Source organism: Cyprinodon variegatus, unplaced genomic scaffold, assembly GCF_000732505.1.
Source record: "Cyprinodon variegatus isolate N-32 unplaced genomic scaffold, C_variegatus-1.0 Scaffold134, whole genome shotgun sequence".
NCBI classification, from domain to species: Eukaryota; Metazoa; Chordata; class Actinopteri; order Cyprinodontiformes; family Cyprinodontidae; genus Cyprinodon; species Cyprinodon variegatus.
The window spans coordinates 546,421-573,793 of record NW_015150587.1 but is presented as its reverse complement, the minus strand read 5'-3'; the positions used below and the strand labels follow the sequence as shown (position 1 = coordinate 573,793).

Genomic DNA, 27,373 nt, shown 5'->3' with positions numbered 1-27,373 from the left:
ATATATATATATATATATATATATATATATATATATATATATATATATATATATATATATATATATATATCTGTTACATAAAAAAATGGAAACACCTTCTACTCCCATGGTGGTAAATTTGTTCTATTCAAGAGACAGGACATACATGGAAAATCCATATTGCTTATTCTTCAAAATAAAACAAGTCAACAAATATCAATATTGATGATTCGATACTTGCTTACTCTATGTGCTCTAGACATTTGAGTACAGAACTTTAACCTAGCTGGAGTTTATAACATCCTTGGAAGAAAAAAAAAACAGGGAAGCTGGTTCTAGCAGTGTGGTTAAGAACCACAGAGGTTTGTTTTTTCATCTGAGCAAACTTAAAACTGCTCCTTTATAAAACCTTTGATGCTCTAATCTATAAAATCTAAATGGGGTCTCTTACACCGAATGGAAATTCCTTTAAAAATTACAACTTGGGATTCATTAACTTTTTATTTCAATCTATTGTCTGGTATTTGTGGTCTATGTGCTATAATATTTCTGAAATTATCCTTTTTGAACAAGTGTCCTTTCATTTAGGGTCAAGAGATGAGGCACATTAAATATAAAAAACAGAGCGATCTAAATATAAATCTATAATAGATTCTTTCATTTCCATTGGCTGTGAGAAAAAAACTAAACTGACCTAGTTTTCCATGCTGGTTGAAGCTTAATATTTCAAGCAGCAATGCTATTTTACTACAATGATAAGCAGAAACAAACTCAAGCAACTCTGGGAGGTGAGCTCACCAGCCTCCCTCTGCAATCAACATAACCGGAAATCTTTCATTTGTACAAATGTGTACTGTAAAAATAGGCACGCACATCCACACACACACAAACACTGACACACCCAGGAAACTATTCTTGGAAAGGTGACATTAGGATTTGCTTTCAATTGCTAAACCAACAAGACTATTAATTTACTCCTTACACAACTTTCACGTGATTCAGAACCATAACACATTAACAGAGACAGCAAAAGGAAACATGCAGGGCAACAGCAACTTCTAACACTGATAAAACTTTCGGAAATAAAATATTAACTTTTCTTTGCACCTCTTATGATGCAGACTGCTTCATGTCTGGGCCATGCTTGTTTGTTCAGAGAAGTTGCTTAAAGGAATATTCAGGGAGACCACTCTGAGTGACCAGCAGGTTTAAAACTTTTTTTCATCCAGCTGGTGAAGTTAATATAGCAGAGCATTATTTGGAGATAATAACAACAACACTCTTCAGTGTGGAATGCGTTACTGAAGGCAAGGATTCTCATTTCCAATGGGAGTGAGCTATTAAAATATTTAACCAGAAAACAACACAAAAGGAAACTAAGCAATCTATTAAAATAGCTGGGGGGGGGTATTTTGTAGGCTAGAACTGGAAAATGAATGCACTTTATAGAGACTCAATTGCCTCACATTTAAACATCTGAGATGAATAGGAATTTAGGACTGGGTTATTTTTGTATTATTGGTTTTTTTTTACTTTAACCATACTTGTCCAGACATGTTTTTTTTTTTTTTTTCCTAGAATGGAGGTTTGCTATCAGAGATCAAGAGATGTAAAAAGGATTTCTGAAAGCGGTGAACACCTACTTTGGCCATCTCCAAAATTTTAGACAGCAAAACAAACAGATTATTTCATCAAAGAACTAACTTTAAACTACTCACCCAGTCTTCTGTAGGGAACATTTGCATGCTGGCATTCACATGGATATTAATTTGACACTTGCCACCCACTCAAGCCTTTTTACAGACTAGTTGCATCACTGCACTGGGAAACAGGATCCCTCGTAAAAGAGATTGTCTGAGGTGTTGACCTAGCCTACAGACTCCCAACATACCCACATAATATCGCTTTTTCTTATAAGAGAAAAAAAAAATCTACACTGGGAATAATGTTACTTTACCAGTAGATTAAACCTTTTCCTACCTAAAATTAAGCCATATTAGTGCCCCGAAGATTTAAAAAAAATCTTCATTCCAAGTTCATGTTTGATATAAAAGAAGACAAACATTAGTCAAAATATAAGTACTAAATTAATTATTAAAAGTGCTACTTTGAAGAATAATTTGTTTTCCATTAAGAAAAATCGCCTTTTTGAATTTTTCAACTGGCATTAAGATTCATCTTTGGTGATAACCTCCAACAGTGGCGTCGGATGCAGGAGTTTGCCCTGAAATCGAAGGATTGACGGTTCAAGCCCCGGCTCCGACTTTCAGTGTTGTTGTGTCCTTGGGCAAGGCACTTCACCTGCATTGTCTACTGATGGTGGCGCCAGTGTACGGCAGCCCTGCTTCTGTCAGTGAACCCCAGGGCAGCTGTGGCTACAATGTAGTTTGCCACCATCGATGTGTGCGTGAATGGGTGAATGACTGTATGTAGGGTAAAGCGCTTTGGTCAAGTGAAAGTACAGGCCATTTACCATTTACCAAATACTTGGGGTTGAACAGCCTTCTTGCCATTACCCTCGTCCTAAAAAAGCATTGACAAATTAATAGATTAGCCTGGTACACTCAGAAACCTTAAAAGTAGCCTTACACCTATCACATTAAACACACTAGTCAATTTTAAAGATGACCATGTACCTAAATATGCTAGCGGTATGAATAACTTAGGGCTAACCTATGCACATTGTCCTTCAAGCCTATTTATAATTTGGAAACATTACGTCAAGTATTAAAATAAAAAAAAAAAAAAAAAACCAGAGAAACCTAAATTCTCTAAGTATTTTCAAAAATAAAATGTACAAGGGACAAAAAACCTTTAACCCTAATCTAATTACATATAGTTTTTCTTTTATTTATTCCACTTCTTGTCATAAAATAGAGCAAAATCAGAGGTACATCTAAAAAGAATTAAAACATTGAAAGATCAGTATTTTTGTCATTTCCTTTACAAAGTAAAACTCATATTGTATTCATAAAAACTAAAGTGAAACATTTCAAGTCTTTTTTTCTTGTAAATTTGACGATTTTTTCCTACAGATAATAATCTTAAACTAGCTTTATTTAAGTCATTGATATTAGTATTTTTCCTAAATGACTGTACATAATGACCCATTAAAACCATAATTAATTAGGTGACTTTCAAACAGTCAAACACCAAACTTAAGGATTAAATTTTTTTTTTTCCAAAAGGACCTGATGGCATAAAAGAAGAGGTGGCAACAGACGTTACGATTTAGGGCAAACTGGAATGAGACCAAGCTGCCTCTGAGGTGTCAAAAGTCTCTCTCACACACTTAACAGTCTCAGTGCTGACACAACTGAATTATCCAGCTATGCTCATATGAGAGATCAGAGCTGACGGAGAAAAGCCCCTCACAACAACAGAGATTCAAATCTCTTTGACTGTCCAAAGGCCAAAAATAAAAAGAGAACCCCCATCTAACAAAAACATTCCCCCATCCGTTCAGCCTCAGGTAAATATAGCCTTTGCAGTTGGTCATAAGGAGATCTTTGTCACTGCTAACCTGTAATAATGGAAGGCCTCTCTGGCACAGCCCTCTGCAGCTAGTTTATCAGACAAACAGGTACAGACAAATCTGTATGTGTTCATAGCTCAGCATAATCAACAATAATTTGGTAGATAAAAGGCAAAATCTACCAGCTATATTGTGACTAATTTCTAACTCCTATGGTGTATAAAGGTTTAGGACCCAATCGAAACAATAATAAAAAAATCCCCACTTTATCAAAAGGAAAAAACATCGAAAAATTATTTTTCAAACCCTTGACTGTCTAGTGGGTAAGAACTGGCACAGCATCGGTACAAACATGCCCGTCCCGCCTTAAGGCTGATTTATACTTTGAAACAAGGTCGTCTGCGTAGGTGTCGCGGTGAATGCAGACGTCCCCCGCCCCCTGTGCAGACACTCTGCTGTACCTCTCCCAAATTGTAGGTGACTGGAGACAGGAGGCCTCTGATTGGTCAAATCTACATCCGCTCTACACTATTCGTCTCCTGTTTGGTGCCTTACCGGCTTGTTTTGTTTTTATGACCGTGATTGCGGAAAACGTCTCGTGAGAATGGACCAGCTAGAAGAGCGAGGAGCACGAGAACACTGGAACCCATTTTCCACCTGGATCCCCGCTCTTTTTCACCCTCATGCCCTCAATTGTCGGACAAACTTGCCCCCATTTTCTCGCCGCCTCGGCCATATTTAGACCCACAGCTAGTTCTTGCATTGTGGCGTGGAATAAACATAGTGCAGACCACGCTTCAGTATTGAGCATAAATCAAAAATGTCTGCATCATACCTGCGACAAGCTCACTGCGACACACTGCTGCGGGAGTATAACCAGCCCCTTAGTGTTACCTGCGTTGTTTTATTCCATGGATTTTTCTAGCCTTTATTTTCTGAAAACAAAAGTACTTTCAAAATATATAACAGGCAATATAACCAGTATAAAAAGTTTTCCTAAAAACATAACATCTAAAAGCAAAACCTTTGAGAAAGGAAGCTAAATAGACATCTGGGTCCACTTCAACAAGATGGCTTCTGGCTTCTAGTAAACACTGATTGCTCCTGTGAGACTTCCCAGTCATTGAACTGGCCATAAGAAATCCTCCAATCACTTGCAAAGCAGTTGAATCATACAGATTCACACTACCTTGGTGCCAGAGATGTAAAACCATCTGCCTGCTCTTAAACTCAACACCAGCGCTTAAAGAAGTCTAAAGATAGAAACAGACTTAAAGAGCTCTGATTGCTATTGGGAGTTTTATCAAAACTTGAGGTGTTAGATTTCTGAGACACTGGAGGACACAAGTGAACAGTGGGGATAGAAATCCCTGCTATCAACAAGCCTGTTCCTGCTTCTTTCAGAGCTGAATTGGCTGAAGTGTGGAAAATTTAAAATGCCTGTGGTTGAGAGGAGAGAGAAAGAGAGAAACTGTTTTTCTTTTATGCAGTTCCCAGAATGTTATAGCATCCTAAAATCTGAGACAATCCTACGAAAAATAATAAACGCAGTATCTGCAAAATTTTAAAAGGCAGCCTAGAGTATCACTAAACACTATTAAGCTTTACCTTGGGTTCATTTGTTGTCAGCTGCTTGCTAAGTGTTACATCCTGATCTCCACTTCCACTTTGGGTGAAGAATATCTTGAAATGCGGCTGTCTCCTCGGATTTTCCCCACTGATTTTAAAAGTACAACATTTTGATCTATCCTTTGTTTCCAGTTCCACATCAGTCTGATTCTCCTCTATGGTTTGGAAGTCTGCCACATTCTTCTGATGTTTATTTTCCAGCAGCAGCCTGGGATGAGAGGAGCTCCTCTGTAGTCGAATTCTTGGGTAACGGACCGTGCGGATGCCTCTTGGGCTTTCTCTACCAAAGTCCTCCTGGGATCCAGCAGTCTGCTGACTATCCTGGGTCTGATCCTGGTTTTGCTGCAGCTGGAAAACCAGCCTCTGTGTCGCACCATTAACACCAGAACATGGCTCTTGACTCTGCTGCCGACCATCTCCACAGTAAGGATGGATCCTGAAATGTTGGACATCAAAATTCTCCGGAGAATTTCTCTGGATACAAATGGTACCAACACTAAAACCAGGGGCGCCTCCATTAACTGTAGGATATCCACTCGACCCAATGCTAAAAACTCTGCGTTTGGGAAGGTTTGGTTCATTCAGCAATGATTGAGAGTTTAAAGAATCTGGGTTGTAGTATGGAGGAGGTGGCTGGTGAGGAAAGTCTTCCTGAATCCGGGGTTCAGGATACGCAGGCGCAGGTCCAGGTGGAGTATAACAAGGTGGTGGGACATCATCAACAAGGCTATCAGAATTTCTTCTAATTGATCCATTAGACGGCTGGAGAGAGATCTGCACCGACGAGCTCTTGGTGGTTCGTTGTTCGGGGTAGTAAGTGAGCTGTGGTATGAACATGGAAGAGCTCCTTTTGAGTGAAGGCTCCGAACGTAAACCATAACTTCCAGAAGGGATATGTTGCGCTGCAGACTCCCGAGGAGGCCTAGGTAATGGAGGAGGCCGCGCATAGTGTGCTCTACCCGCTTCCCTCTCTCCTTCATGCTCCTCTGGGTCCGTTTCCAGCATCTCCGGAGCAGTGTTGCTACGGCCAGATCCAAAGTACAAACGCAGACGCTGAGCCATTTTCAGTTCATGTCCTACAGCTTCTATTCACTCTCACTTACTGTAAAATCTCTGACTTACTGTTGGTTCCCTCCTCTCCTTGTGTCGCCCACCTCTCCTTTGGCTGGCTGGTTAGATGACTTATCCCCTTTTTTCTTCCCCCTCCCTTCCTTTCCACTCTCTCCCAGTCTCTTCCACAACTTTCCAATCCCACAATGAAATACACACAGACCAGAGCTGTCTCACCGCAAAAACACAACAGCAGCAGCAAAATACTCCAATATAAGGTGGAAAATAAGAGTTCACAGAGGAAGGGCAACTAAAATTAAAACAAATTAAGAATGGAGGATCCCTGTAGAGCAAACTATTAGGAACACCAAGCACCAGCGACAGGCAGCAGAAATAGCCTTGGTCGAGTGACAGCCAGCATTCCTGCCATGATAGGGTGACAGCGTGAGGAGTTCCTGGTTGCTGAGGTGACAGAAGGTTGCCTGTCAGTCACATGACTCCAAACAGGCCCACCACCTCAAGTTACAACAACTCCCACCCCCACCAGGACACAAAATACCAACCACTGTCCAAAACACCATCTAGCCTTTCGCATCCATATCTTGGTAATATAAGAGATCAAACAACGGCTATATATATATATATATATATATATATATATATATATATATATATATATATATATATATATATATATATATACCAGAGGGGGAAAACAAAACAGAAATCTATATCTACTTTCCTACAAAGGACAAATGGGAGACAATTTTCCCACCAAGTCACTCAATAAATGACAATTACAAGAAAATAAGAAAAATGCAACATTAAACATAAACCATTTTTCTATACTCTCTTAGGATAAGATAAGGATTTGGAAGGAAACTCAAACCAGATAAAAAGGCACCAGGAAAGCAAAGAGACCCTTTGACAGATTGCAGCTTTGATAAGACAAACAAAGCGGCCATCCCAGGAGATCAAACTACACAACGCAGAATAGACACACTATCTCCCCTGTACAGAGCCAAACATTTAACTGCCTGCTTGTTTTATAGACCGTTCTGTTTGCATCTAAATATCACCTGGGATACAAATCAGCTGAGATCCTGAATGACAAAACCCTCAAATAATGCTAAAGCACCTCTCACAGCAAGCCGTAAATTCATAAGGAGGGCTTTGGTGAATCACATCGCTACTGAGCAAAACAATCTAGCAGCATGTTGAAAGGAAAGGACTGCATTAGTGCAAGAGAAAGAACAGAACCGACAAAACCTCTGTCATCATTTGACCTTTTATGCCTGGAAAGCAGTTGCCTTGCGTTTACCTTCTGTGACTGTTCAATCTGTGTTCTGATCTACTCTGGAACAAGCTGCTGATACTCTATTATAACAAAACGCACAGAAAAAAAAGACAAAAAGGAAGGAAAAGAGCTCAGAGCAAGAAAAAAAGGAAGAGTTAAGCACGGGAAGAAATCGTGTCTTGGCAAGCTGTTGGGCTTGGAGATGACACACCGCCTGCAGTGTTAGGCACAGTCAATACATGAGTGTGTGAAATGTTACAGCAAATATTCGGTATAAAGAAAGGAGAATGTAAATGTGCAGTCAAATGGCAGATAGCCCAGCTCGCAGAAATGATATAACATGCCTTCCTCGATTTAGATATCATGCTGTACTGCAGATGGGTTGGGTTGAAAGTTATACATGGGCTGTACTGTGGGCACCAACAATAGATGGGAGTAAGTGTACCAAGAGCATTTATTTCTGTGTTAAAGCAGCAGAAAACCAAATCCATCTGATAACAGAAGCATAAATCAATGGATATAAAACAGCAAGCAGCCCTGTTAAAAAAAAAGCACAGGCCAGAGGTGGAGGAGCTGCCTTGGCAAGCACCTCAGGATGGACTGAGAGCACCTCCTACGACTTATAAGGAGTGAACTGCGCCTGAGGCCGTCTGTGCTGTGCTTTCTTGACTTCCTTCACCTTATAGAAACATTGAGCTCTTACTGCACTCAGGGATAAATAAAAGCTGCTCTATTTTTAACAGGGGTTGCTAACAGGTTTTCTCAGCACACAGCAGTGTATTCACGCCTGTCACCTGACTAAATCCGTGAATGAATTTCAGGCATAAAGTCGGCTGATTTGGTCAATTTATACAGTAATCTACAGCCTTATATCTGTGTTTTAAAAAAGCCCCAAATTTTCACAAACCTGAAGTTCAAGGTAAGACTCGGACGGAGCATCACCATCAAAACAGACATGGAACTAAATCTTGGGAGTTATTTATGAACAGAAACATTGAGGAACCCTGGGATTAGTCTGTCTCTTATTCCTGCCAATGTCAGAGACTACTGCACTAATCCATCAGCTCTGCACACATTTCATTCACACAGTAGAGTAAATTACCAAATTTATCATCAAAACTTTCCTGCCATTCTGATTGCTGCAAAACTTGAAATGTATTCGGTTGTTATGGCAACTGAGGGCTCTCCACTGATATATTTTTACAAGTGTAGAAAACCAGCGACTTTGGAAGGAAGGAAATACTTGGATAAAAGCACAAGCACGTTAAAAGCCAGACGATGTTGTAGCTGAGCAAAAAAAAACAAGCCGTTAGTCATTTATTGCATAAATCTGTCTCCACAACCTGCTTAAAAGGGATTAGGTAGACACAATGTATTAGAGACGGGAGGTTTTTAATTGCTAATAAATAAAAGGAAGCAGGAAAAGATCAAGCTAAATGAGTCCTATAGTCGTTCCATTTTGGTGTTAAGATATCAGAATAATGGGAACAAAAAGCATAAAAGACAGTATTATCAAAAATCCTATTATTACTGAAACTATGGCATCAAAACCACATTCAAGCTCTGGCAAACTGTAAAGCAGCATAAATCAGAGGGATGGATCAGGAGTGTGAATCTTACCAATCTGTTTTCATCAAACACCTCAAAGAGTAGCCTGTGGTTCTGTGGGCACACCTGTTGGGAAACAAATAACAGGGGTGAGGCATAGCATTGGTTCTGTTCAGTCCTGTCAAATACAAATTGTGTTTTCATGGAAGACAAACTATAAAAAGTTATCTGCCTTTATCTCCATGTAAAGGAGTTAACATTTGTTACCAGAAACTTTAAAATCATTTGTCAGGTTTTCGTTGATACACTAATGCAAAGCAGCCCATAAATGTGATGTGGAAACAGAACAAAACGTGTTTTTTTATGTTTATTTGCATTGACATTTAACAATATCATTTTGGGATAAATCCATCTTTATTCTGGTAGCCCTAAATAAAATAATTGTTTTGGTTTTATAAAGACTAATGAACACATCAGACGGTTCATGAATAAAATCATGTATAACTGAGAGCGAGAGCTGGTTTATAAAACAATATCCTTTGACATGAAATCTGCCTCAGAGCTCATCTACTGTTTCTCTCGCAGATTGAGCCACCTATGCTGCTAGTTTACCGTTACCTTTTATTAATATAGAAAGAGTTTATAGATCAGTGCTTTTATGTTTATATATCTCTCTCCTTGAATCACAGTCGGCCTCAGCTGAAGGCCACTCACACCAAGCCTGGTTGTGCTGGAGGATTCTTCCTTATAAAAGGGAGTTTTTCCTCTCCACTAGCGCTGCATGCATGCTCAGACTGAAATATTACTATATAAATAACCTGAAATTAATACATGAGACCTGCAACATTTTGACATGCATGCAAAGAAGGTAATAATATGCATTATCCTGCACACTATTTTGACAGTGAAACAAGGGAGTGAAAGTACGATGGAATGGTTCAGATCAAAGTGTACTCATGTGTTAGAAGAGCACAGGACTAAATTCAATCAAGAATCTGTGGTGAAACTTGAAAACTGATATTCCCAAACTCTTCCCAGCCATTGTGACTGAGCTTCAGCAATTTCGCAAAAATGAAAGAGCCAAAATGTTGTATACATGCAAAAATGAAAGAAACGTTAGTTGCAGAAAATTTCTATTCAGTTTGATGTGCCAGGAAAACTCCCCTTCATTACTCTCATTAAGTCACACAAAAAAACATTTCTCTATTTGTTAGCATATATGTCAAGTTGGAGGCTGATGTAGTAAAAAAAAAAAAAAAAGAAGGACATTTATTATCACACATGAGATTTCGGAGCTAAGCTTACCCGGAAGTAGAATTCTTCGTTCCATTTAGGATTTAATGTCTGAAATGCAAAGTTTAAATCTGATTAGAGCACTTTGTAGCTTTAAAAGGAAAAGACACACAAAAAAAACTTAGATCAAATGTAAACAGTGTGGGAGAAAAAAAAGGTGCCAAAACGCATTGATATGGAAGTTCAGAGGATTGAATATAAGTGGTGCAAATACGTAGCATTTTTGGTTTAGTGTTATCAGTGTGATGCAAAACACTGTATTCTGTAAGTAATTAAGCGATAAACCTCAAAAGGAGGCATCAAGGTTCAATCATATTCAGTTAGTAGACATTTAAACTCGAAATTAGAAGTAAGAAGCAGCAATGCAAAACATTGTCAAAAAAAGTACAATTGAACTCTCTGCACTTTGCATCGTTTTCATAATAAAACGTTATTTCTAAACATAACATACAGTAAAAACTGCAGGGAGTAACCAAAATTATCACCACTATGTCTGCTTGTTAAAAACCTCTTAAAACTCATGAATGTCTCCTCAAATCCCTTCAAGCCTTGTCAGTTTTTCCATCATGCTTTATATCAATTCAGCCACAAGCCATCCACTTCGCTTCAACAGTAACAGTGCTATCAAATGTGTCCCACTTAAAGAAACAAAGAAGCTACAGAAGAGCCAGAGCACTGATACTTCTTTTTCTGCTCCACATAGCGGTGTATTGTCAAGCTATTTATACCCTATAAAGCAGTCATAGCCACTGGCAGCATATGTCTGCCTGCATGGAGGCCTGAGCTCTCCAACTCCAATGGAGGCTTTTTGCTTCAAGTTTGATTGAAGCTAATTCCGATACAAAAAAAATAAGACAAATATTGTAGAAAACAAATTGGTATTGCTGAGAGCTATGTCGGGCTGCTACCTTCAAATGTTTACCCATTGTGTTTACAGTTAATATCCAGGAAAATAACTCCAGTGTGCTTGTATGCCAATAAAATACAGCAAACTATGTTTAAAATATATATTTTATAACAGAGCACTTTTCTCAGATCAAAATCATCACTAGAAAGCATCAACAGCAACTAACAGCTCCCCCTGCTGAGAAAACTCTCCTCCCCAAAATGATTTACTGGGGTAGAGTCCCCACTAAACATAAAAAGGAAGGACTGCTTTCCATTGCCTTCCTGTGATTTATTTATTTTTTGTTTGTTTTTTTTTTCTAGTGAAATGCACCCTTGATTCATACAAAAATAATAAAAAAAATTAAGGGTAGCTTTTAAAGGTTTATTTTAGTTTCAACTTTATTGCAATATTCCTTTTTATTTAAAGTTATCTTTAGACTTACCTTTTTTATAGTTTTCGTCTGCACTAGAGCAAGCTCTTTGTTCTCATCAGCGACATAGAGGGAAAGCTTGACATAAGGATCGCTGTAAAAAAAAAAAAAAAAACAACTTTGAATGTTTTGCCCTTTTTAAAAAAAAATAACATTTATGCAAGAAATGATTACAATTACCATCATACCAACAAAAGATTGAGCTTGAAGTTCTTACTACAGCATCATATGCAAGGTTGTAGTGAAGGTCACTTGTGTTAAAATCAGTTGTAAACATAGCAGAGAATCACAACAGTGTGCAACACTGAAACAGTTATTCCACACCTAAAACCTGATCCAGATAAAAGCTGGGAACAGCCAGATAAGGGTCTAGGGTCTTATTTAGGGAGGGTTTAAAAATAGAAACAACCTAATATTTTGTGGTGAGCAAACAAACAGTAGCAAGAAGAGAGTAACATGACTTTGGAGGTGCTGACAGGGTGGAAAGCTTAGGTAAGATCTGCTTAGAGAGGCAGACCTGGACAGTCACAGGACCACAGAGTTAAAAAAACAACAACAAAACAAGACAAACGGGGAATGTTTTTTTGTGCTATTCCCATCATAACATCCAACTTGTGAATCAACTGCCTATAAAGACAGCAGCAGCAAAGGGGCATCAGAAGAACACATAAGAGAATTTAGCTTTTTTTTTCCCCTATAGAAATAAATGTCAAGTTTTAGGATCATTAGAATTAATGAATTTCCTTTTGGTTATTAAAAATCTACCACACAGCATGTACATCACGAAATTATTGAATTATCAAAGTTAAATTATTCTGCCTTTGTTTGCCAATGTTTGCTTTAATTACATACCAGCTAAGACAGGCATCACAGCCTGAGCATCACAACCTCATATGTAGCACAACAAAAATAAATATATATTTTTACGGTTATTGGTGGAGAAAAAAAATAAATAAAAAGTATGTACTCTGGTTGGAGAAAAAGCTGGAAATATTCCAAAACTTCCTTATAAAAAAAAAAAAAAGTAAAAAAAACACGTCTTTATTTTAAGCTTAAAAAAATACAGAGGATGACTGAATACGGTATCTTAAAATCTAAAATCTCTGATGATAGAAAAACTCTGTTTAAACTTTATATAACCCATTGGTTTATGACTTATGGTTCAGTTGTTTATGTATAAACGTGTTGTTGACTGCTGTTTTCTGAGTAATTTCAGATGATCAAGCATTTCAAACATGTAATACTACAAAATAAGTAATAAAAGTAAGTAATCGTCTTGTCATTGAAACATGAGTTAAATTGCGTCGCATACTGTGACTTTAAAAGATAAACAAGAAAAAAGTAATGCAATATTTAATGTCCATTTGGGAAATGGGGCAACTTAGATAACTGTTAATGGAACGCAAACTGAACTGTACCGTGTTAGACACAAGCGAACCGCGCTGAAGTACTACTACTAGTTTAACAGTAGGGCTCGACGGGGTTCAGTTGTGGCTCGGTTCTCTGATAAAGCACGTGAGCTGACGGCATCATCTCCTTATACAGTCAGTTTCCAGTAGTTGGTGGTAATGCTACATTCAGCAAAAAAGCATCTGCTGCTTCATATTAATGCTTGTCCACATTAAGGTCAGACATCCAATAAAGTGTGTCCAAATGTGTCTGATGCTTCTGCTGGTCCTGTGTTCAATGCCGGAGAGCGGCTTTGCTATATTTGCTCGATCAGTTTGTCAGTTCATCAAGATTACGATTCTGACTTCCAATATTATTTCACTGTCGGACCAGCATGAAACCCCCGTACACCAACGGTGCTCTGTCACTGGAAATCCCCTTCAACAGCTGTCACTGGCCCGACCACCTCTTGGAGGTTTTCCACTTATTCGTGGTGGCTGGAAGGAGATGTTAGCGTTTTTTATGTACGTAAACCAAACTGCAGGCACCAGAATAACGAAAGCGAACATATTTTGCCGGCAGGTTTCAATATTTTAAGTTAACTTATTCATTAATAAACAGTTTCAGAAAAGTGATCATAGCGATCTACCAGCTCCCAGATCAGCTTCCCTGATTGGTTGATGTGGCACATCGAGCAGCAAAAGTTTAATTTTTCCAACTCCAGCAGCTGTTGCCTGAAAAGCGTGTCACGTGCCTCAGATGCTCAGAAGCTCATAAGACGCCGCTTCAGCTGCGTCAAGATGCGCTGCTCCTGCTCCTCGAAGCGTGCTTTAAGACCTTTTGATGTGCCTTGATGTGGGTCAACCATTGACTTTGCATGTAAACCTGCTGCTTCTGCTGCTTTAATAGCTGCACATCAGTAAGTTGCTTGCTCAAACAGTTCAGAGATTCTGATGACCGCTGGATGGCAGCATATAAACAACAATAGGAGTCAATCCAACGCCACCAACAAAATCAGCTGAATATGATACAAGAAATTGAAAGAAACCGACTTCAGGTATCTAGAGTATCCTAGAGAACAGTAGTATCGTAGATTGTCACTAGGAGGCGAGGAACCGCGCTAGCATGATGTGTAAATGGTTGTAAGGAACCAAGCTTGGCACGGTTAACTGAAGCTCCGTCTGAACTCGACACGGTTCGGTTTCAGAGGGTAGTGTAAATGGGGCTTATGATTTACACTACTGAAAGTGATGGCAGGATATTTTACAAACCTTTTCTTTTTTTTATTCGACGGGACCTCTTTGTGTGTCTTTAGATCCACACAAATCAATTTTCATCCCTCCCTACCAGAAGGGACATACCTGTTGCTGCTACCTATATTTTTGACATTTTTACTCCCCTGACTGCATACTTACAACAGGGGTGTACGCTCAAACAAATATTACAAAATAAGGACAAAGATTCAAAAATGTGCATACCAAAGTAATATAAAACATAGTTGGGAGCCAAAATTGTTATAAAATTGTATAAAATGTTCAAAACAAATCAATATCATAAATAATACTAATTTACCCATCTGAGCTGCAGAGATACATACCATCTTAATTCAGTTAATTATTAAACCACACAATGTGCTCAAACCTCACAGAACTTTGATCCCAAGATGGTCAGAAGACGCCCATATGTAGAAAAAATAAAATGAGAAGGAGACATCAAGGTAAAAAATTATCATATTCTGTCCTCACGTAGCTGAACGGAGCCCATTTATCTGTCATCTGATGACACAGTGCCTATACAAAATGTGTTTGTGGGATATTATTCCAGCAAACTCTTCATATGCAAAAATATAAATTCTTTTTAGATGATTTAAATACAAAAAAACACATGGGTTTCTGAAAAGAAGGCTACAAAACATTATACGGAATTAATTGGAGCGTTCAGATGCCTCCAATGCTTCATCCAATTTTTTCTATAATATTTCTATGTTCAGTTTTTGCATTTTTTTATAGATCAGGCAGATTCCTGATTCTTATTTTTAAGTAAATACTTACACAAGACCACTAAGTTACGCAAACCTCCCCATATCAAGCCTAACTTTAAGTCTATTTTACCACTAAAAACAAGCTATAGATTTATGTGTAAGTTTAAGTAAGTAAGGGTTTAAGCAAAAACAGACAAAATATATGAACTGGCTAAGAAGTACGCTCTAGAACTTGCAATGTTGGACACCTGAAAATCAGTTATCTCACAAATATACCAAAGTAGAGAAGGCCAACATTACTGCTGCTTACTTGTATCAGCCTTGGCTGATACATGCATGCGTTTTCCGATTAATTAGCCATGCCTTGATATCAAATAAAGTATACATGTATTACCACTCCCCACATTTGGTATGCACTGTTAAAGGGTGACAATGAAAAATCTACTTTGAACTTTTACTATGTTATAATAATATTGCTTTATTAAAATTATACACAAAGTGATATTTTACTTGATTTATGCATCCTGATCAGTTTTGCTGTCTGAGCAGCAGCCTCTCCTTGTCCTGTGAAAACTAGCAGTAGAAGAACATCTATAGCCCCATTCACACTACCCTTTTGAAACTGTCCTGAGATCGATCCAAGCACGGTAACAGTGATAACTGTTGAGTGTGAATGGCACGCACAAGCAAACCACGCCGTGCCAGACACAACCAAACCACGCTAACATGGTACTAGTTCATCAGTAGGGCTTTGTGGCTCAGTTCTCAGGTAACAAAGAGTGAATTAGCAGACCACGCGGGTTATCTCCTTACAGTCACCCTCCGTAATCATGAAATTTCAGACATTCGTAAAAACTCAAGCTTCCCTACCATGCTATAAGACTTCTAGTGATGATTCTGCTTAGCAGTGTGATGAACCTCAACGTCTGTCATTGTTTCCTGCATCTATAAGTTGTGTTTAGACTATCGTTTGTCGTATCCACTTCCCAAAAGCCGACTCTGTCAAATAAATTCACAGAGGGATGCCTTCTTTGCCTGACTCTCCACAAACAAAGAAATATCACAGTTTTAACCAAACTTCCTGAATGTTATGGGTGCCGCCATATTGATTTGCTTGTTTACGCCTAGAGAGCAGTAGTACCGTAGATCGTCACTAGGAGGTGTGCAAATGGTCGTAAGGAACCAAGCTCAACACAGGTCGGTTATCAGAGGGTAGTGTAAATTAGCCTGACGTAGTCCGACTCAATTCTAGTCAGAATATGAGTCTGATACTGCTCCATAGAGCTGTGATTATGGGGCGTGTTTCGAACGAACCAGGAAAAAAAATGCCTCTGCACTCAATTGGATAGACGTACAACCAATAAGAGCAACGGAGTGCGTGACGTATGTTAAGCGAGGCATAGTTGTTGTCCACAAAAATCAAAGCGTGCAGTTGCACGCCTAGAATAAGAAGATGAGACTTGATCGCGTTTCTCTTTTCCTCTTTTAAAATTAATTTGCTGTCGATATCTTCTAGAATAGACCTAATAGCAGAATCTACTCACCTAAACTCTCCAGCGGCAGCCATTATTGTTGTCGCCCAAGCGCGCATTGGTCACGTGGTTGATTACGTTACTGTTGGTCATCTGTCCATCATCGTATAAAGCCCGCCCTGACAATTTGATTGGATTGCCTGACAGTGGGCGATAATACTCGCGCTACTATGGAGCAGAGCCAGACCGAACTTCCCGACCTCAAACTTTGTGGGCGGGACTAAGTTCGGAATGGCACCCAGGCTAAGTGTAAATGGGGCTTATGTAAAAATGCTCCCTCCAGGAAGCATCCTTCCTGATCGTGCTGTGCCAGCACTGTAAACAAACGACAAATGGCCACTCTCCGCAAAATGGCCACTCTCCGATGAGGGAGGGGGTATGTGAGACAAAGTGAGATGATTCTAGCTTAAAGTTGAGATGAAGTGGCTCTCTTAGCAGTAGGGATGGGTTAAATATAGAGAGTGAAGAAATGTCCACATTGTGAATGAACAACAGCTCACAATGGGGTCTTTTAGACTGATTTCAAAATAATTGGCACTCTTCTTTAAAAAACTGTATTGTCAATCTCTAATGTATAATATGAGAACCTTAATAAATCACAGTGTGTAATTCAAGCTAGAGTACTTTCATAACTTGGCATGACGCAGAGCTAATTTACACACAAACATCCCCCGCTTGGTTTATTTGTGTTGTAGGAGGATAACAACAAGCGTAGAAAGGGCATCTGGTTAACACACCAACTGCCCATTACTGTGGCCTCATTTAACACCCTTTGGATCCTTCAAACGTTTACTACTTCAAGCTAGAAGTATCTACTACTAACGTGAAAGCAGAGTATCTGTGGCTTCAAATGTTTTTTAGAAATAGAAATCAGATTAGCAGAGTAAAGACGTGCCCTGGGTGATCAATCTGATGGCTGTTTTAGGTCCAAATGAAGCCAGCTGCCTCCTTCCTGCATCCTAAATTACAGCTTGTAGTTACAGCTGCTCAGCAAAAGTTGATTTCCTCACATTTCAGACCATTGGTTATAGGCTTTAAAGTAGATTAGCCAAGAGGAGTCTCTCCTGCCATCCCAACAGCACTGAAAGAGATCAAATTCTGGTCTAAGTAAACCCTGCCTGATTGCTAGGATGCTGCCTAAATCCACAAGATGAAACTGGGGGAAGAGAAGCGCAGATATGGAAGAAGCCAGGCTGAAAATGTGCACTGCATGATTGCTAATTGGCATCTACGGGATCCCCACAGTTTCTAATTGTGTGTTTGTGTGGTTCTGTCATGTGCAGCGACTAAACATTAGCAGGGAGCCTGTAGTGCATCAGATATTTCTTTTTTTTATTTTGGTCTAACACAAAAAACACCCTGCAGAGATAGATATTGAGAACTTCAAATTCAACACAATGAAAGCTGCTGGATTCAAAATGAAGCTGGGGATAACATTAACTTAAAGAGTTAATTGGCTTAAATCTAAGAAAAATAAAATAACAAAGCTCAGCTTTGCATATCAAAGTAAAAGAGATAGAGCAGCTACAGAAGGACATTTGGAGCAAAAAGAAGAACAAGCTAGCACTGTTTGAGCCCCTCAAAAGGTGACAGACTGCCAAATCAGCACCGTCTGCGTCAGCTAGCCACACATCAGACCTCATTCAGTGTTTCTTCAGTACAGTTTAGCTTTGGCCACAGCCAGGCCTCAGCTGTCCTGACAGAATATAAGAGCTCACACAGTGCTGGGCAATCTGTGGTATGCTCTTCTCAGATAGAATACATTAATGTCATCCTCTGAAGATGTAAAGGTTTAATTCTGAAACAAACCTAACTGGATATAAATAGTAAATGGAAAAAAAAAAACAATGGATCTCTCATTCTATATCAACATTGTTTATGTTCAGAGTTTCAGGGAAGATTTCCAACCCTCAGTCAGCCTCTTCATCAGTGTGCGTCTTACCTTCTTTCATGTACGGACCTATTCAGGCATTCGAGCACAGGAATGTTAGTGCAGCCTTCTAAGAATTCCTTGTGTTCAACGTGTTCTCTAGAGAGTTTCAAAACAGCAGCATCACTTCGGGCTCTGCTCTAATGAATCCTGGATTTGAAAAGCTTAAATGTGGTTTTAATCCTTTTCCCAGTTCAAATATTAAGCTGGTAACCTATTAAAATGACAAAATATTCAACTTAATTAAAACCCTATGCCAAACATTTATAGGTTTCTTCTTTAGGAGGAAGAAGCTAAAGGTCACCACGCACTGTTTTGCAATGTAGCACCTCTTTCCTGCATCGAAGAAAACATATTTATAATAATTATTACTAAACTTAGAACATACACCATACTATTACGTTGCGTTAAAATAAGTTTTCATTATGTAATAGCAATCAAAAGCACAAAGTTATTGTGAGATGTTCAACTGCAGATGGCCTGATCATTACCAACACAGACTTGGAATTAGTGTCTTGTAAAAATATTCATAAAATTAATCAAATACTTCTCTAAAAAAATATACTAATTTAAAAAAGGCTTCTCCAGGACAACACTTACATAAAGAAATATAATTTATATCACTTAATATCCCACAGTTAACACATTTAATCATATTATTCCCATTCATCAATGCCCCAATGAAATAAGAAAAATAAAATTTTTGACAATTCTTCAATTTTTTTTAGTTTTTTTATCATTTTAATTCTAATTAACATTTAGTTGATAAATCAAAATTCGTATTACGATTCGAAAATTATCAGGCCAATAATAATTGATATGATGAATTAGAGCTGGGCGATAATTCAATAATGATATATATCGATCGATAGACGTGTGGCGCAATAGAAAAAAAGAGGGTCGATAAAAGTTCGATAAAAAAGAAACGCAGTTTTCCTTCCTTCTCATTGTAGCCTAGCATGTAGGTTTATGCTAGTCACTGCTTCCTCCTAACCAATCACAATCGCGGACCCAGGCACGACGTCACCAAGCGCCGCCCTCTCAAACCACAACACAGAGCACATGAAGATGCAGCAAGGAGAGGCGGAGGAAATTGTTTCAAAGAAAGGTTTTTGTAGTTCGGCAGTCTGGCAGTATTTCGGTCATGGCAAGTCGGACCAAAAACAAACCACAGTCATCTGGAAAATGTGTCGGGAACCAGTGAAAACGAAGTCTGATAACACAACCAACTTTTTTTTTTTTTTATCATCTCAGCCGCTCACACCCAGAGGAGTACGAGCTGTGTAGGCCCCGGCGCGGCTCTCCTCCAAGGAATCTTCGGAAAATATATATATATTTTCAGTTCTGGGCAGTTTCCCACGTAGTTCTAACAATTGAGATAAAAATGCTGAGGGGCCAGAAACTTCAAAGTAATAACTCAGGTTAAAGCAGGAAACGGGGGTGGCGGCGGGGGGGCATTTGTTTATTTGTTATATTTATTTTGGTCACTTTTCTGGTCACTTTAGTTTATTCTTTGTCAGTATTTAATAACATAACTCAGGTCTCTTAAGTTATTTTTCTTTAAAACAATTCTGTTATGGTTAAAAAAGTTGGTTAAATAAAGATTTAATTCGAAGTCTGTGTTTGTGTTTTTTATTAAAATTAAATCATTTAGCAATATTATAAAAAGTCCAGGCAGAGCTGCACATAAAATATGGTTTTAAAACTTTTTCAATAATTATCGATATCGATCAATATGCATTTTTTTTTATCGATAAGCTTTTTTTCTATCTCGCCCAGCCCTATGATGAATGCCAACCCCTAATCCATACCCTTTACAGTTTTCATAAATTTTGGCAAATTTGAATGCGTTTTACTGGGATTTTATGAGACTATCGTCGTTATATAGCTTTATTATAACTCATGAATGTTCTTTGATGTATATCAATTAGGGATGGAACGCTTTATGAAAACCGTCCGAACCGTTCAGTTCGACTGCCTCGGTTCGATTCGAGGGTGCTGCATTCGGTTCATGCGCTGCTCCTTTTTCTCATAGGCGAAGCGTGTACACTCCAGAGCAGAAGGTGGCGGTACTGCGACCAAAGCCAACCACCAGTAGTAAACAAGAAGAAGAAGAAGAAGCAGCTTAGCCGGATGTAGCAGAAAAAAATCAGTTGTTGTGGAGAATTGTGTGGGTATGGCAAGTGGGAAAGAACAGGAGTTGGAAGACGCGCCAGCAGCACTTTATGGGAAATGGTAAATGGCATGTACTTATATAGCGCCTTTTTTCAAGTCAGGAGACTTGACCAAAGCACTTTACACTACATTCATTCACCCATTCACACACACACTCACACACTGATGGTAGCAAGCTACATTGTAGCCACAGCTACCCTGGGGCTCACTGACAGAAGCGGGGCTGCCGTATACTGGCGCCACCGGGCCCTCTGACCACCATCAGTAGACAATGCAGGTGAAGTGTCTTGCCCAAGGACACAACGACAATGAAAGTCAGAGCCGGGGCTTGAACTGTCAACCCTTTAATTTCGGGGCAAACTCCAACATCCAACGCCACTGTCGCCCCCGAACCGAACCGAAAACCGTGAACCGAACCGAACTGTGGATTTTGTGAACCGTTCCACCCCTAATATCAATCTGTCGTAGCTCTGGCCAATCATAATATTGGAAGGTGAATGTCCTCCTCTGAAAGTTTTTTGTTTTTACAGAATTGCCTGTACACACTTTAGACTTATTCTAACCGGCGTACTCTTCAGTGCTGAAGAAAAAACCTCTACAGGCATTTTACCATTAGGAGTGTTTCCTCAAAGGTGATTTGAAGTGTTTTTCTAGTGTTTGCATTTTATATGTAGGCCAAGAGATGGTTATGGTTTCATCTCACCACATTGGCCTGTTCTGCAGCCCTGCTGCATCCTCCTGCACGGAAGCAGGAAATTGAAAATAGGACCACCTACTCCTTCCTTTAAGGATTTCAAAAGATTTGACACAGCTTCCCCACCCTTTAACTTTTTGGTTCATGCATTTTTGTGAAGGACTAGTTCAGTGAAGGGGTTTGATGTCAGCCTTTGTGATGCACCTGACTTACCCAATGAAGTAGTCATAGCCTGAACCTCGGGTCAAGGTGTTGATAACATGCGACATGTCAGAAATTAAATGAGTAAACAGCACTAAGAAATAATATCAACAAGAGGAGGGAGATCAGGATCCATCACCAATCTGATCAGTAGCGAAAAAGTTGAAAAGGTGAACTGACACACTCACTGATCAGACACACCTGAAGCTAAAACCGCTAAGAATTTATGGAAATAAGCGTGGACTTCATTAGACCACCCCCCCATACTGTCTTTACTTAAGTACGCATAGCAGACTGTACTTCCTGCGTCAACTCAGGAAGTAAAAGAGTCCACAGGAAATACTGATCATCTTTACAGTCTGTTAGGACACGTCCTTCTCTCTGTGGTTTGGCTAATGTACAAAGCAAAAGTCCAGACTAATACAAACAATTAGGTTTCCTGCAGAGAGGATTATCGGGGCTGACCTGCCCTCCATCCAGGACCTGAACAGGATGTCTCCTCGTTTCATCTTTTTTTATTCATAGAAGGATTTCAATGTAAGCAATAAGAAGTTATAATAATAATAAGAAGAAGAAGAAGTAAATAAATAAATAAGGAAATCAGTCCTATTTTTCTAAATAAACCAAGCCAATGAAGTTCATTCAAACATTGATAGATTTACTGCTTTGAAAAATTTAAGTACGGAATTAATTGAGATTTTTTTTAGGTATAGATGTTAATGTCCTGCCGTTCCTCTTGTTGTTGCAGCACATAGAATTGGGGGATATATCCTACAGCTCTACTTTTAAAGAGGCAGCCCAGATGTGAACTGTCTGCAATAAAAGAATTCTCCTCTGATTTGGATTCAGATCAACCTTCCTCTTTAGTTTCTAGTTTAGATTGATGGTCAGAAAACAGCTGTGTATATACGAAGATTTATACAAACACAATGGTGGACTCTTGCGTAAAATGGAATTAAATTGAAATCCAGTCTTTACAATAGTGCATTGCAAAAAAGATCTCAATAAAAAGATATTGTAATTTGGGATTTAAAAAAAAAAATGTTTTATCAGAGTGCAAAAAACCTTCACAGGTATAAGAACTTTTAAAAAAGCACTTCAGAAATTCAAGCATTGCACAATGGTACGGGGAACTTGATTAAAAAATGGCTGAAAATTCAGAGATCAAAAAGACAGTGATGGACAAACATTCTCAGAGAAAGTTGAACATCTGCAGGTTCTCACATGTGAGAAGGGTGGCATGTTTAATTATTAGTCAAAGTCTTGTATCTAGAAAACCTCCAACTATGGTGGATTATGCATAGGATGGGAGAGGTAGGTAATCATTGATTAACACTCAGGAGTTCAAGGTCTTTGTAACAATAAAAAAAGTAATTCATAAAGTACAAGGTTGAAAGGACAAACAATCAGGAAGTCCCATAAGTCAAAGACAAGGATGCTAAACACAACAGCTAACATAACAGTTGTTATAAAAACATCCCACAGTTTTTTACAGTAACAATAGCAATATTTCTTTCACATTGAGAGTTTAAAGGACCAGTCAGTGTTTATGTATATAAGGAGAGATCAAAAGAAAGGTTTGAACCCAAATGGAGTGGTTACTGGCAACAGGAGATAAAAATTGACAGTTCTTCCAAATGCAATAAGCAAAATGCCGTGACTGTTACCTGGCGCCAATGATGTCTTTCTTTGCAAGATCAATTCCTGCAATGACTTTGACCCGTAGCACTCGCGTTTCATGCTGCAAAAGAAAGAAAATGACAAAGGTCCTTGATTGGATTTTCAGAGAAAATTCTGTCATAACTTCAAAGTTAACCCGTACCAGACGGGCTATGGTCAGAATTAAAAGAGAACGAATGAACAGAAGCAAAGTAGCAGAAAAGACAAAACTACTGTATGAGTCTATGTATTCATTCCTTTCCTAGAGAAGGTCTTTTTTTTGTTTATCAACCCACCTGTCTTTAAGGAATGGAGGTATTCCTTGCTGGGTTAGGTGTTTTTTTTTTATTATTGTTTACTTCTAAGCTTTAGTTATCGCATTGCGTTATGCAACATAGACCCTTATCATGTAACTGCCAAGAATGCATGAAAGCTTTCTTTACTACACCAGTTTTGATGAAAAAAGTAGAGAGCATTTAAAATAGGGACAGTTCCTAAGAAAATAAATATCCCTTTAAAAAAAAATCCTACAAAATTGAGCATTTGGACCAAAGAACATTCCTGAACAGATGTTAATCAGGTGTGCTGCTTTGCTAGCTGATGTCACGCGCAACTGGTAATTATTTGGAGTCAAACCTAAAGCTGGGAAAGGGAGAAAGTTAAAGCCTATGTGTATATTTGCAAGAGCATAAAAACTTTTATTCTTATCTATCTGATATAGTGATGTCACCCATTACAATTTTTAATTCACAAACTGTCAATAAGATGAGGTCAAGCGTCTAGATCTTAATTTCAAAACAGGTGCTACTTAGAATCACTTTGTTAAGACATTTTAAAGTCATAGCAGCCAGATTGGATTTTCAGATTGAGGTTAATAGAAAGTTTCACTGTATCCCCGACATTAGGGGGCCTTCCTGTTCATTGTTCCGACTTGAAACCTGGAGATATTTATCTCAAACACAGACCCACAATGAATAGATGCTGTTTTTTATAGATTTTTTGTTGTTGTTGTTTTTTCACTAAGTCCAATTCCTCCTGTTTTTTCTTTAGTCAATATCCTTTTACAGCACTATCTTACTTAGAGAGGTGCTATTTGTTACGTAAGGTTGGAGAGAAACTAATCTGTGTGTGGTACACAATATAAAGAAAAACTGAGTAAATGCAATATTATTTCTGAATTCTGCCATAACCTAATTTCCTCTCTCCTTTCTCGTCAATCGGTAAATACGATGCTTCTTTCTCCAGGTACCTTTGAAGCATTTCACCCATAATCATGTCAACTTGAACATCTACAGCTCTGACAGTCAAATATGGGAAGTTATGACATTTGCAATTAGCTAAAAATTGCCACATCCCAAGCAGGAATATGGTGGAATATATTTGACATTCAACCAACCCTCTTTTGCAGTGTTTTACATCTTGTTTTTCAAATCGTTTAATCTGTCGATTATTTTTATGATTAATTGATTAATAATCGGATAGCCAAAGGTTACTTAAAGAAGACTTAATGCAAAATTGAACCGGGTGAAACTTAAACTTTTCCACCTGAGGAGTTCACATTGACAGATGAATAAGTTTCTTATCTTAAAAGCAAAATGTTTACATTTTTTTTTTACAATTTTGGTATAATTACTGCTCTAAGTAGGTCGCTCTGTCGGTCAAAGGGGTGTTTTAGAGTCGATATACTCCAGTTAACAATCGATTACTAAATTAGTTGACGATTATTTCAATAATCAATTAGTCACGATTAATCGGATTCATTGTTTCAGCCCTAATTGGATATCAAAGTCTTCCAGCATGAAGAAATGTGTTTGGATGCAGAACCGGTTAACACAGCAGCTAAACAATCAAATATTGCACTAAATATGTTTATTTTTTTATTTTATTTTTTTGCAATAGAAGTAATGCACAAGCACGACTGTGATTTGCTCCATTGTAAAGCTATAATCAAAAATATAAAGAAAAGTACTTTTTTTTATTTATTTATTTAATCCACAATTCCGTACTTAGATCGAGTACAGAAATCTATCCATCCTAAAACATCCACTAAGTTTGCTCAGATGATGTGAAGACAGGGGATGGGTTTAACAATACTTGTGGAATGGTAGTGAACTCCTGCAGTCACCTTTTTCATCATCTGTGACCTTAAATTGTTTTTTGTATGAAGCTTTCACTGCAGGAATTTTAAGATCCGTTAAATTATTTGTTCATAGCTCGTGAACAACAGCTGTCATGCAAAGTTGAGAATATTTTGGTCAATACAGACTGTTTTTCTTTTCTTTTTTTTCTGTATGCCTTAAGTGGTAAGCACATTCAAGACTCAGAATTTTGATATTATATAAATCCTTGCAGTTCCTACTTCTTCTGAGTCCATGACAGGAAATATATGGCAGCTGCTCCATCAGGGCATTATGTAGAGATAAATATATCTATAATCACAGCATGTGCACTGCCTCTATTATTACCACTGTGTGATAAAGCTTATAGTTAGAGTGGCTCAGGTTATCCTGAGCTATCTTGATAGTTATGCTGCTATAGGCTTAGATTTCTGGAGGACATAGGGACCCCTATTTCATAATTTTGCTTTATTCGATCTCTATTCTTCCACTCTGCAGAATTTGTTAGTTCAATCTCTAACGTTATGCTCTCTCAGCTTTTTCTCATAGTAGCTTTGCCTCATCTGTTCCTGTTTGGCTGTGACAGCATCCTGGAGAGAAATATCAGCTGTGCTGCTGCCATCAACACCTTTGTTTGTGGATGTTGGAGCTCTGCCTGTTTTTCAGTGTAGTCCTGTTTCTCTGACTGTGACTGGCTGGATGTGCTCTCTTCATCCTCTGACATGGGAGTGTGCTAAGAGCTTGTCTGCCTGGCTGTGTGTTTCCTGGACCGGGCTGCCTTTTACAGTTGCCATTTGTATCTCTGCTTCTGTCTTCTTGAACCCCAGTCGGCCTCAGCAGATGGCCGCTCACACTGAGCCTGGATCTGCTGGAGGTTTCTTCCTGTTAAAAGGGAGCCTTTCCTCTCCACTGTCGCTACAAGCATGCTTAATGTGAGGGATTGCATCTGAGTCAATAGGTCGATGCAATCAACTGATCTTCCTTAGATAGAAAACTGAATCAATTTGACTGTATGGTCTGGTGAACTTTAAAGTGCATTGAGATTGAATTGGCGCTATATAAATAAACTGAATTGAATTTATGTAGGTTTTAAGTTAAAGGTAAAAAGGTGTCGGCAGACAGAGTGACCTCATATGACCGAATATTCCTGTTTTTCTCTTTCTTAGCGATCAGCTCTCCCTCAATCAGCAGTGATTACTACCACACAGTGACTATTTGGGTCTCCCTCATAGGTTTAACCCTTCAAAATAAAGGAAATAAACTAATTTCCCATCAAAAACTACATTTGATGTAACTGAGGATGCTGTAAGGTTGTTAAGTGGATACATTTCATTTCAGAACTTTATGGGAAGTTGGATGTCAGCTTTCATCTTTAAATAAAACAAATATAGTTGGAATAAAATACATAAAGACACGGAGAAGGATTGACAGCTACCTGGACAGCACAGCGGAATGTTACCGTGAAGGCTTGTTAGCTCCAGTAACGGCTAATGGTTAGCCATATTATGTTCTCAGCCCATCATAAAACCCAGAGACTCTGTCTTTCAGTTACACCTTAATTACAATTAAAGCTTACCTCGTCTTCTGATAGTCCATATATAGGCTCGTAATTCGTTGCCATATAGCCTGGGGTCGGCGGCTTACCCACACAAACAAGCCTTTTTGACAAGCTAGCTGGCTAGCCTTTAACAATAAAGTCCCACTTTCCTCTCTCTGCCGTGCGGTGGTGGTAAAGTCCGCGGCGATATCTAATCCTGGGCATAGACCGGGGGTGGATAACGTTATCAGGACAAGGATGGTTTCATCCGACAAACAATTTAGATGTACGCCAAAAAAAATAAAATAACGGTCGCTGTATCCTCGGTTTTCGACTGATACCGACCTCTTTTCTCAACTCTAAGCTGAAACGTCTGACTGTTGTGAGACTTTGCTTGTGTTTGACAGCTCAACCAATCACTGCCCGAGCTGGGGTGATTGACTTGGTCATTCACCAATGAGAATCCCCCAAATAAAATAAAATAAAGAAATAATAAAAAAAGGCGTGAACTGAGTTTTTAGTGTGAAAATTTTTCGATGCTTAAAAAAAAAAGAAATGATATAAAAAG

At 38.6% G+C, this 27,373-nt stretch overlaps 1 protein-coding gene across 16 annotated transcripts in view; it reads right to left on the bottom strand.

Annotated features, from left to right (window-relative positions):
- nedd4l (neural precursor cell expressed, developmentally down-regulated 4-like, E3 ubiquitin protein ligase) overlaps window positions 1-27,187 on the bottom strand; it is a 54,959-nt gene extending 27,772 nt beyond the window's left edge. For 8 of the 16 annotated variants that reach the window (XM_015376384.1, XM_015376385.1, XM_015376386.1 and 5 more), the window contains exons 1-5: window positions 26,845-27,187; window positions 23,160-23,233; window positions 11,603-11,684; window positions 10,284-10,322; window positions 9,051-9,104 (exon numbers count right to left, since the gene is read on the bottom strand). In XM_015376384.1, coding sequence (XP_015231870.1) covers window positions 9,051-9,104; window positions 10,284-10,322; window positions 11,603-11,684; window positions 23,160-23,233; window positions 26,845-26,889 — 294 coding nt within the window. In that variant the 5' untranslated portion in view covers window positions 26,890-27,187. Of the gene's footprint in view, window positions 1-5,062; window positions 6,493-9,050; window positions 9,105-10,283; window positions 10,323-11,602; window positions 11,685-23,159; window positions 23,234-26,844 lie in introns of those variants that run through there. The other 8 variants (XM_015376377.1, XM_015376378.1, XM_015376381.1 and 5 more) reach the window with 4 other exon arrangements.
- Between the last annotated feature and the right edge of the window lie 186 nt (window positions 27,188-27,373).